The sequence below is a fragment of the Ostrea edulis genome, chromosome 10, assembly GCF_947568905.1.
Source record: "Ostrea edulis chromosome 10, xbOstEdul1.1, whole genome shotgun sequence".
In the NCBI taxonomy this organism is placed as follows: domain Eukaryota; kingdom Metazoa; phylum Mollusca; class Bivalvia; order Ostreida; family Ostreidae; genus Ostrea; species Ostrea edulis.
The window spans coordinates 32,245,062-32,258,393 of record NC_079173.1 but is presented as its reverse complement, the minus strand read 5'-3'; the positions used below and the strand labels follow the sequence as shown (position 1 = coordinate 32,258,393).

The following is a 13,332-nucleotide window of genomic DNA, read 5'->3' as shown; positions in this document are numbered from 1 at the left end:
GCATAATGTATAATTAACAAAGCATAATGTATAATTAACAAGGCATAATGTATAATTAACAAAGCATAATGTATAATTAACAAGGCATAATGTATGATTAATAAAGCATAATGTATAATTAACAAAGCATAATGTATTATTAACAAGGCATAATGTATGATTAATAAAGCATAAAGTATGATTAATAAAGCATAATGTATGATTAACAAAGCATAATGTATAATTAACAAAGCATAATATATAATTAACAAGGCATAATGTATAATTAACAAAGCATAATGTATAATTAACAAGGCATAATGTATGATTAATAAAGCATAATGTATAATTAACAAAGCATAATGTATTATTAACAAGGCATAATGTATGATTAATAACGCATAATGTATGATTAATAACGCATAATGTATAATTAACAAAGCATAATGTATAATTAATAAAGCATAATGTATTATTAACAAAGCATAATGTATGATTAACAATACATAATGTATAATTAACAAAGCATAATGTATAATTAACAATACATAATGTATAATTAACAATACATAATGTATTATTAACAAAGCATAATGTATGATTAACAATACATAATGTATAATTAACAATACATAATATATAATTAACAATACATAATGTATTATTAACAATACATAATGTATAATTAACATGGCATAATGTATAATTAACAATACATAATGTATTTTTAACAATACATAATGTATAATTAACAAAGCATAATATATAATTAACAATGCATAATGTATAATTAACAAAGCATAATGTATAATTAACAATACATAATGTATAATTAACAATACATAATGTATGATTAACAAAGCATAATGTATAATTAACAATACATAATGTATAATTAACAATACATAATGTATTATTAACAAAGCATAATGTATGATTAACAATACATAATGTATAATTAACAAAGCATAATGTATAATTAACAATACATAATGTATAATTAACAAAGCATAATGTATAATTAAGAAAGCATAATGTATAATTAACAAAGCATAATGTATAATTAACAATACATAATGTATTATTAACAAAGCATAATGTATGATTAACAATACATAATGTATAATTAACAATACATAATATATAATTAACAATACATAATGTATTATTAACAAAGCATAATGTATGATTAACAATACATAATGTATAATTAACAATACATAATGTATTATTAACAAAGCATAATGTATGATTAACAATACATAATGTATAATTAACAATGCAAATCTTCACGAGGTGCTACGTCTTCACACGGAGAAGTTGAATACATGGACAGGTGCAATGTCTGCGCATTTAAAATATTACATCTTCCAAAAAATATGAAAAACATGTTTGCAGTTTCAATATCGCCGATTATATCACTGTGTATGAAGTATCAACTGACCGCAGTCGAACATAACAAAGTACCGGTTTTGTGAAAACCTCAAAAGACCTTCAAAGTACTAGAACATGTACATCGAGGGAATTAAAAGAGGACATGCACATAGGCACAATATTTCTACAATTTTTATCTTTCGATGATTTTTTTTTCATACTTTATGACAGTTTGATATTGAAGACCTTTGATAATGAAAGAAACCAGAAGTGAACAAACTCACATACCCCACGTTCCAACATTGATTGACAATGCCTCTTATAATGAATGTTAATGCTATGCACCACTGCAAGAACAGAACAGACAGGCTCAAAATTCTAAGTTCAATAGGGGCATAACTCCCAGAAAAATTATTGAGTTGAGCTGACAAGAACAGGACAGATTGGTTCGAAACTAAATTCAAAAGGGACATAACTCCCTGAAAGAATATTGAATCAGAATGCCCTGGGAATATGCACATCTACACAGTGTGTCCTTATTAACTACAAAGTTTCACGAAATTCTGTTGAGCGGTCTTTAGAGGAGTTGCGTTGACAAGAACAGGACAGACGGACTCGAAATTCAAAGTTCAAAAGGGGCATAACTCCCAGAAATATTATTCCATTAGAATTTCCTGGGAAAATAAACATCTCCACAGTGTGTCCGTATTAATTAATAAGTTTCGTGAAATTCTCTTGAGTGGTCTTAGCAGAGTTGCGCAAACAAGAATAGGACAGACGGGGTCGAAATTCTACGTCTAATAGGGGCAGGAGTTGCGCTGACAAAAAAGGGACTGAAAGACTAATGGATGAGTAAAAAACATATACCCTCCACAACTTCGTTACGTGGGGTATGGAAATTGGCCAAATCATATAGAGATCCTGTTCAGAGGCTTTAATGTTAAGCAGGTTAAAGATGAGTATTGTTGGCTGATAGTTCGTGTGAACAAGGAGTTATCACTGTGTACAAGCCGATGACCGTACGGTTATCAAAAAATGGCAGCTGACCTCATCGGTAAGAATTTTATAATCACGATTTCAAACGATTCATTTGCATCATTTTACGATAATTATCAAGTATCCGTGGGGTATTCTTAATGTTAGTCACTAGTGGGGTTTTTTTCAAACCAAGCTTGTTTATCGACTTATCAGTCATAATACTACAAAACTGGGAGGTCGTTTTATCGATAATTATCGTAAAATGATGCATATGAATTATCAATCGTTTGAAATGATTAAAAAATTCTAACCGATGAGGTCAGGTGGCATTTTTTTTTACGACTGTTATATAAACTACGGTCATCGGCTTGTACACAGTGAGTTATGCGAACCTTGCTTGGGAAAAGTACAAATCATTCTGGTGCTGTTATAATTGATCATTGTTTGCGAAAAATACCCTCGAATTTGACGATGCTTTAAATGTTAACGATGCTAGGGATGTTTATGAATTACACAAGCAAATTTCAAATAAATCTAACGACGCTTAACCCCTTTAACTACTTTATACCTCAATTCCATGGGATATTTCACCTTTTCCGAAGGGATTTGTTTCAGGACCTTTAGGTTTTATAAACATCGGGTCACGTGATTGTTACAGTCATGTGAAATTAAAAAAGTGGGTCCTTTCTGGGATATCATATATTCTTAATTTCTTCTAACTTATCAACATCTACGTAGCAACCTGGGTTTTGGTGTCATAACAATGGATTTGCTAAGCATCATTTTTACTAACTTTACACAGCTCGGAAAACTTTAACATGGTTGTGTACTTTCATTATCGTCGTCGCAAACCACAGTTGAAAGTACGCTCCTCTCCCCATTCACCCGTGGCTCTCTGCATGACAATTTCTTCATTTCTCATAAATATGCATGACGTGATTCGGACAATCGCCGAGCAGAAGTTACCCCGTGGGGATCCGGGTTAGAATAGGTCCTCAGTACCCCTTTGCTTGTCGTATGAGGCGACTAAATGGAGCCGTCCTTCGGATGAGACCGCAAAAACAGAGGTCCCGTGTCACAGCAGGTGGCACGATAAAGATCCCTCCCTGCTCAATGGCCATAAGCGCCGAGCATAGGCCTAAATTTTGCAGCCCTTCACCGGCAGTGGTGTCGTCTTCATATGAGTGAAATATTCTCGAGAGGGACGTTAAACAATATTCAATCAATCAATCCAAACAGAAGTTAGTCGGAGATTTAAAGAGTTTATGGAATGTAGGTATATCACTTTTGACCAGATGTTTTTGCCCTGTCCCTAGGGTCCCAGGGGTGCAGGAATCCTGAAATTTACAATTTATGTTCCCCTTGTTCCAAAGATGTTTCATACCAAATTTGAAAAGAATTGGAATCATGGTTATCAAGAAGTTAAAAATGTCTATTGTTCACACACTAAATAACTGACCATTTTGGCCCCACCCTGATACCAAAATCCCTACCCTTGGAATAATCAAATTTACAATTTTGGTAAAGGACTGAGGTATCTATTTACTTTCAACGACGGGCGAAAATCAATTGCAATAGGTCACCTGAGTTTACTCAGGTGACCTAAAAAATCGTGACAGTGCATGCCGGATCCCTTATTTAAATGTTGAAGTGGTTACAGAGAATGGCTGTTAATGAGAAATCATTACAATTTTAAATGCTATTTTTAATAACAAGCATGCATTTACACAAAATGGTTTTTTTCCATTTACAAGCATAACTAAAATAAATGATTTTATGATTGATAGTGTTAGATATATCCAGTGTTGGGTTTTTAGATATTTTCTTTTACCTGAGAAAATGTTGAAAAAAGGGGAAAATCCAAATTTGACTCATTATTAATTATCTCCCTTTTTCATGGACATTGGCTAGATATTACACTTAACATTAAAGTATTTTGTTTTATATCAACATTTTCTTTAAACTCTATATTTCATTACAATAAATTCATTTTAAAACAATTATATCAAATTTGTGCATTAATTAATTTTTAAATCTCACAATTATACCACGAACTACTTGGATAAGAGCCATTGAATATGTCTTAAACTGGGTGATCGTTACTATAGAAATGAAACAGGTGTAAGAAAAAAATTGAGGTTATATTTTCGCTTCTAAAGGCAAAAGATATCGCCATGCCAAGTTTCCTCAAAATCGACAGACCTTGACGTGCCACTCCCTGCCTGACTCTTATATGGAGCAGTACTAAATTCAAACAAGGACGTGCTTTCAGAAATCTTTCCTGTTAAACGAGTCAATATTTCATTTTTTGATAGAAACATATACTGAACGGAATTGTTCCGTGTTATATATGGTTTGGATAGTTAACATGGAGATATTTCTAATCTTATATGTACTCCAGTGTTTCAGTAATCTTTTGACCGCCTACAATGTTGACATACAGAAGCCTTTGATATATCGTGGGACCGCGAATGATCAGTTTGGATACACGGCAGAAATCCTGACAAACCATAACAAAAAGCAGTAAGTTGATGGATATTTCTCGTTATCACGTGTCTGCATGTGTAACAACACAACAAAATAATGCCAGTTTTCTCAAAAAATAAGAATTGATCAGTGTATTGGTGTACGAGGCTTGTGTGGAAATTAGTGAGTAATTAGCTTTAATGTTTCAAAACCCCTACAAAATATTTTAGCCTATACCCAAACACTTGGTACACCCCATGGTTCATGGCTGGGTAACAACGCCATTGTATCCATAATTATCAAACCGATAGTCATCAATGATTGTTAACGCGTCACACCCTCTGTACACGGTGTTTTAGTTAATAGAATTAACATGGAGCATTGAACTGTTGGATGTTAAATATAGGTAGGGGGCTTGAGCGATCAACAGAAACAGGGGATTAGACATGCTGATAGAGCGATATTAATTTATCTATTTAAGATATTTTCTTTTTCTCACGTATCTGTTACGCCCCACCACTAAAATCGTATATATTGGGAAGTCACCCTCTCCAAGCGACACATCCAGCTATCTAGCTCGTTTGAAACAAATTCAAAAGATTGATTGATTGATGTTTTCCGCCACACTCAACAATTTTTCAGTTATCTGGTGGCGCCCAGTTTTTATTGGTGGAAGAGAGAACCCAGATACAATGTATCTGGCAAGAGACCACCGACCTTCCGAGAGTAAACTGGGAAACTTTCTCACTTCCCGGCACGAGCGGGATTCGAACCCGCGCCGACAGAGGTGAGAGTCCGTGTGATTTTGAGCGCGATGCTCTAACCACTCAGCCACGGAGGCAAATTCAAGAGATACAGGGACAGTTTTATATCACTCTTGCAGCATGTCTAATCTGTTGGACGCCCGGGCCATCCACATATACAATGTATTCTGTTTTCAAGATCATATTTACATGTACATGTATATAACGCACGAAAGTATTGCCTATGAATGCCTGAGAATGACGAGAGAATAGTAATTTTAAATTCATAAGGAGGAATGCTACACCAGAGAAATTTGATGTGAATGAAAAGTGGAGAATTTGTACAACAGTATTTTGAAATTGGATGAAGGTATTTTGAATGTGTGTTTGAAACAGTCCTAATTATTCTTGAAACCTACTCACCGTGCACCCTCACCTGATCGTTAAATACAGGTAAACTACCCTGGAGGGTACTAAATCTCTAACCCAGCCAAAACAAAATTCATTATTCTCTCTCTGTTGCATACATGTACGTCTTATCACAATATGTATGTACATAGATACATTTTTTTTTAAAATGGATCATGGAAACTTAATTTTGAAAACAGATGGTTTTCTATAATTGATGTACATACGCTGTCTCCTATTTCTGTTTTCTTTACTCATTTCTAATTATGTATTTTCATATTTGTGTAATTTTCTTTATTGTTCATGTAATCTCCCATGGGAGGAAATAAAGAATGAATGAAAGAAATATTACACGTCTGTTGCATTGCACTGTCCGTTCTGGTTTACTTTTCCGGTTATTGTAAATTCTGAATCATATTCGAACCTTCAATTTCCGAATTTCGATCTCTCGAACTCTCGAAGTTGTATGAAGGTCCCATTGAACTTTGAGTTATCGAGAGTCACCTGTACTGTATTACCTGTGTTGTGTAGAGATATGTGGTGCACTTGGAATTCTTCAGTATATATCATACCTATTGTCGATCTTAATTTGTATATATATACATGTATGTACATATTGAGTTCACGTGTATTTTGCATACTGTTCACTACACATCATTTGCTTCAAATATCCAAGTATATGTAGTTCCTCAATCAGCCTGTACATATTCATAATGATTTCCAGAAATGGAATTAATTTCCAGTCAACTGTATCGTGTGTAATCATATTCCGGAAATCAGAAACACAATTTTGAAAATGTTACATACATCATAACATGTACGAATGCATGATGAATTAATTCAGGTTTACAACACTGAATCTATTGAAGAAATAAACTTCATTTTGAAAATACATTAATGTATGAACTTGCGATGCTTCACGATAGCATACGTCATGAAGCGCGCTATCAGCCGTAAGAATAGACGTGCTATTTTTGTCAATATTCATACGCGTATTATTCATAACTACATCACAGGAAATGGTTATCATTACAATTTGTAAAGACACAGAAAGCAATCACATTGGGAATGTAAACACTTGTTTCTGAATCCTTTCTCTGTAGAATCCACTCTGTATAGAACTAAATTAACGGGAGATTATGAACAATTGTTTTAACTTGTGCCCTAAAACAACTTACTTCCTAACCCACAACTACACACACCACTGAATCACGAACAGCTATATATACCACTAAATCGCAAACAACTACACACACCACTAAATCACGAACAGCTTTTTATACCACAAAATCGCAAACAACTACACACACCACTAAATCGCGAACTACTACATGTACCACTAAATCACGAACAGCTATATATACAACAAAATCGCGAACAACTACACACACCACTAAATCGCGAACTATTACATGTACCACTAAATGACGAACAGCTATACATGCCAAGAAATCCCGTCCGGTCTGAATTCGTTGGCTGCAATAGGGCCATATTACATGCTGATTAATAGTAGCCGTCGCTTATCTCTTAATTGCGGTCACTGATTTATAACGGTTTTTCTATACCGGAGATTTTGCTAAGAATTTCTTGGCATGGTAAACGAGTACGGTATAGCCGAGTTTGGAACGGAAAATTTGAAAGGGTGGGGGGGTAGTAAAAATAATTTTAAAAATATGAACTACTGTATCAATACACATTCTGCAGACAGAAAGGTATATTCAATATTCTACAAAATATGCCGGCATGGGGATCGTTCGTCTAATGTGTAAAGGTATCACACCGGTAATTGTCCAATCAAAATGAACTTAGTCAATGGTAGTTCCATATATTTAAAAGAATGATTTTTTCCCCTGCGCGATTCTTCTCATTTCCTCTTCTTCTTTTCTCTTAATTTTTGTACCCCTGATTAGAAAATTTTGTGTAATTTTCGGAAATAATCAGTTGTATACAAAGGAACTATTTGATGTTGGTAGCTGAGGCTACTTCCTGAGGTGCACTCAGGCTGTTTACACACATGTGAAAAACATGTGGATTTGAGTGTAGTCTTGCTTGCGGGTAAAAGCTTTCGAAAATTCTGCGTAGGATGTTGTTTTTGCGGTGTCGGCAGACGAGACGGGTAACAATGAGCATTTCCAACAGCGTTATTCGGCATTAGCGCGTTATTGGCATCAATTTAAACAAGTGATAAATTACAACGTTCTCTAACGATTCAATCAAAATATGTGATGAAGTGCAAGGGGGGGGGGGTCACAATTTGTAATTTTTGCCATTAATGTGCAAAAATAATTTTCAAAACTGACCAAATAAGCTTGTATGGGGTTATTTGAGTGTTTTTAGTTGAATACACAAAAATCATGACCATGCCAAGAAATCCCGTCCGGTCTGAATTCGTTGGATTCAATAGGGCCATATTACATGCTGATTAATAGTAGCCGTCGCTTATCTCTTAATTGCGGTCACTGATTTATAACGGTTTTTCTATACCGGAGATTTTGCTAAGAATTTCTTGGCATGTATACCACAAAATCGCAAACAACTACACACACCACAAAATCGCGAACTACTACATGTACCACTAAATCGCGAACAACTGCATGTACCACTAAATCGCGAACACCATTGTAGACAATCAAAAATATTATATCTAATTTTCAGTCATGTGTTATTAATTGAGCGAAATCTACAATCCAAAATCAGAATTGGACATCGTTTCATAGTCATCTTAAATATTTTGACACCGATTTATCTGAACACCCCCACCCACCCACCCCTCTGTGTTCACGTGGTGAATACATGTAGATTTATTTCACGTTTTTATCTCTGGTATATAGAAAAATAGAGAGAGAGAGAGAGAAAGAGAGAGAGAGAGAGAGAGAGAGAGAGAGAGAGAGAGAGAGAGAGAGAGAGAGATTGTTGTCGTCTTGTTTCTTCATATTTCAAATTACTTAAGAAAATATTTATCTTTTAAAGTGAAACGAGGAATGATTAAAAAAAAACAACCCAGAATTTCACGTTTAATCTTTTTTAACATATACGTTTCCCATTTAAAAAATCATTCCTTCTTTCATTTGTATCACAATTTCTGTCATCCAATAGTACATAACCGCGTGTAACTTTTGAAATACAAAATGGCGTGTAAAATCACATAATTTGAATACATGTAGAAAAGAAGTACAATGTATCAAATCTTAAGAATGCATGAAATCATTGCAAATGAATAAAATCTACAATGTATCTTAAGATTTCTTTAAGTTGAGATAGGTTTGTTAAACGGTACTATCGCATCTTATGATAGTCATAAGTCAGATCTTACGAAACTTTTATGGTATATTTTATCAGAAATCTTATCTTAAAGAGGTTCGCACCTGACATTTTGGAGTAATGTCAGTTGGGAACGTATTTTTGATTTCTACATTGAAGGAGAATTAGGAAATTAAAAAGAAAAACTGGGCTCGCAGCGCTTGGTATGGAGATACCGTGTTCTAAATATGACATTTTTGCACTTGAAATTTATTCAATTAAACTTGATTTTTCTGTTACTGTCAACACAACATATGCAACACAAATTAATCATTACATAAAATAGATAGATAATCATGTCCTCTAACACTACAGATGAAAAAAGAAATTAATACTAGTAAAGGAAATAAATAATGACCTTTTTGCACTTGCTATACGAAAAACTTCATGATATCAAAATTGAGAGTTTAAAAGGACATATTAGGAGTAATGTCAATATCTAAAATTTAACATAATTTTAAAGGTCTGGTCTTCCAATTTAAAATGCAATTTAAAAAGTGGGGGTTGGAGATCAAATTTTTAAATTATTGGCGAAAATACTTAATTTTCTTCTCAAACACTTTCAAAATTTGAATTGACACACAAATTTTAAACTGGATAGGGTTCAGTAATAGAGGTGTAATCTAATTTGCACCAATGGGATCAGTATTGAACCAGTAAATGCTTAGTTGTAGCATCCTGCGCGGTTGTACATGTACCCAAAAGCTCAGGAGCTTACTTCCTTAAGATAGTTTTGGGAAACCCGTAGTATACTTAGCGTGCACTTCGTGTCATTTTTCGCCTGTGTTATTTTAGGCCTGATCTTTACGCTGCAGTGTATGTGCTTGAGTTTTTTAACATATGACACTTATATCTATAAAAAAAAGTTCTCACTATGTGAAGTTATGGGGGGATACCTTTAAGGATATTGTCCCAGTCTATCCGGCGGTAGATATATGCATGAAAATACATGTAAAATCACGTGAAATAAGTGCTGCCTAGTCAGCAGACGTTTTCAGTCAACAGATTGGAAAATACTAATAATGAAATATTTGAAACTTTACTTTATCTGTTGTAGGGTACTGATTGGAGCACCTGAAAAACGTTATTCTGAGGACAAAAACGTCACAGGCATGTTGCTTTCCTGCCCGGTACAACTACAGGAAACGGAAACCTTGTCACGACATTGCGGAGAGATACAACCAAATAGTAATCATGTATTTATAGATGTTATTGCCATGGTTTTATTTAATGATATTACCGATTCCTTAAAGTGTAAATAGTCATGGTTTTATTTCCCAAAGACGTTGGGACACAGAATACATTATAATGCAATATAGAGTAATGCAGTAACACATCCTACACTAAAACACAACTCATCACATTCAGTAAGTTAAATATCACATTCAGTGAGTTAAATATCACATTCAGTCAGTTAAATATCACATTCAGTAAGTTATATATCACATTCAGTGAGTTAAATATCACATTCAGTAAGTTAAATATCACATTCAGTAAGTTAAATATCACATCCAGTAAGTTAAATATCACATTCAATAAGTTAAATATCACATTCAGTAAGTTAAATATCACATTCAGTAAGTTAAATATCACATTCAGTAAGTTAAATATCACATTCAGTAAGTTAAATATCACATTCAGTAAGTTAAATATCACATTCAATAAGTTAAATATCACATTCAGTGAGTTAAATATCACATTCAGTGAGTTAAATATCACATTCAGTAAGTTAAATATCACATTCAGTAAGTTAAATATCACATTCAGTGAGTTAAATATCACATTCAGTAAGTTATATATCACATTCAGTAAGTTATATATCACATTCAGTAAGTTAAATATCACATTCAGTAAGTTAAATATCACATTCAGTAAGTTAAATATCACATTCAGTGAGTTAAATATCACATTCAGTGAGTTAAATATCACATTCAGTAAGTTAAATATCACATTCAGTAAGTTAAATATCACATTCAGTGAGTTCAATATCACATTTAGTGAGTTAAATATCACATTCAGTGAGTTAAATATCACATTCAGTATGTTAAATATCACATTCAGTCAGTTAAATATCACATTCAGTAAGTTAAATATCACATTCAATAAGTTAAATATCACATTCAGTAAGTTAAATATCACATTCAGTAAGTTATATATCACATTCAGTCAGTTAAATATCACATTCAGTAAGTTAAATATCACATTCAGTCAGTTAACTATCACATCCAGTCAGTTAAATATCACATTCAGTCAGTTAAATATCACATTCAGTCAGTTAAATATCACATTCAGTAAGTTAAATATCACATTCAGTAAGTTAAATATCACATTCAGTAAGTTAAATATCACATTCAGTAAGTTAAATATCACATTCAGTAAGTTAAATATCACATTCAGTGAGTTAGATATCACATTCAGTGAGTTAAATATCACATTCAGTAAGTTAAATATCACATTCAGTGAGTTAAATATCACATTCAGTGAGTTAAATATCACATTCAGTCAGTTAAATATCACATTCAGTCAGTTAAATATCACATTCAGTAAGTTAAATATCACATTCAATAAGTTAAATATCACATTCAGTCAGTTAAATATCACATTCAGTAAGTTAAATATCACATTCAATAAGTTAAATATCACATTCAGTGAGTTAAATATCACATTCAGTAAGTTATATATCACATTCAGTGAGTTAAATATCACATTCAGTAAGTTAAATATCACATTCAGTGAGTTAAATATCACATTCAGTGAGTTAAATATCACATTCAGTAAGTTAAATATCACATTCAGTAAGTTAAATATCACATTCAGTGAGTTAAATATCACATTCAGTCAGTTAAATATCACATCCAGTAAGTTAAATATCACATTCAGTAAGTTAAATATCACAACTCACCACATTCAGTGAGTTAAATATCACATTCAGTAAGTTAAATATCACATTCAGTAAGTTAAATATCACATTCAGTAAGTTAAATATCACAACTCACCACATTCAGTGAGTTAAATATCACAACTCATCACATTGAGTGAGCTGAATATCTCACATCATAAATTACAACTCATCACATTCAGTGAGCTGAATATCTCACATCATAAATTACACCTCATCACATTGAGTGAGCTGAATATCTCGAATCATAAAATACAACTCATCACATTCAGTGAGCTGAATATCTCACATCATAAATTACAACTCATCACATTCAGTGAGCTGAATATCTCGCATCATAAAATACAACTCATCACATTCAGTGAGCTGAATATCTCACGTCATAAATTACAACTTATCACATTCAGTGAGTTGAATATCTCACGTCATAAATTACAACTCATCACATTCAGTGAGCTGAATATCTCACGTCATAAATTACAACTCATCACATTCAGTGAGCTGAATATCTCACGTCATAAATTACAACTCATCACATTCAGTGAGCTGAATATCTCACGTCATAAATTACAACTCATCACATTCAGTGAGCTGAATATCTCACGTCATAAATTACAACTCATCACATTCAGTGAGCTGAATATCTCACGTCATAAATTACAACTCATCACATTCAGTGAGCTGAATATCTCGCATCATAAAATACAACTTATCAGATTCAGTGAGCTATATATCTCGCATCATAAAATACAACTTATAACTCATCACATTCAGTGAGCTAAGTATCTCGCATCATAAAATACAACTCGTCACATTCAGTGAGCTAAATATCACAACTCATCACATTGAGTGAGCTGAATATCTCGCATCATAAAATACAACTCATCACATTCAGTGAGCTGAATATCCCACATCATGAAACAAACAATTCTGTAAAACACAGAAGTATGTTAAAATTCGGTGCCGCTTCTCTACCGCAACTGAACGGGTTACAGTGTGGTATAATTCTTTATTGTATGGCGGCTGGATTTATTACAGTGTGGTATAATTCTTTATTTTATGGCGGCTGGATTTGTTACAGTGTGGTATGTGTTAGAAATTGTTGATCAAACATCGTAGTTAATTTGTGGTACTTCACCTAATGCTGGTGACGATTTCTTTGAAACGATTTTTGAAAAATCTACC

At 33.1% G+C, this 13,332-nt stretch overlaps 1 protein-coding gene across 2 annotated transcripts in view; it reads left to right on the top strand.

Moving 5' to 3' along the window:
* Nucleotides 1-4,584: 4,584 nt before the first annotated feature.
* Nucleotides 4,585-13,332, top strand: part of LOC130050726 (integrin alpha-8-like) — a 52,113-nt gene continuing 43,365 nt past the window's right edge. For both annotated transcript variants that reach the window (XR_008798971.1, XM_056150980.1), the window contains exons 1-2: nt 4,585-4,854; nt 10,306-10,436. Coding sequence is in view for 1 of the 2 variants with exons in the window: in XM_056150980.1 (XP_056006955.1) it covers nt 4,682-4,854; nt 10,306-10,436 (304 nt within the window). In the remaining variant the exon portion in view is untranslated. The remainder of the gene's footprint in view (nt 4,855-10,305; nt 10,437-13,332) is intronic.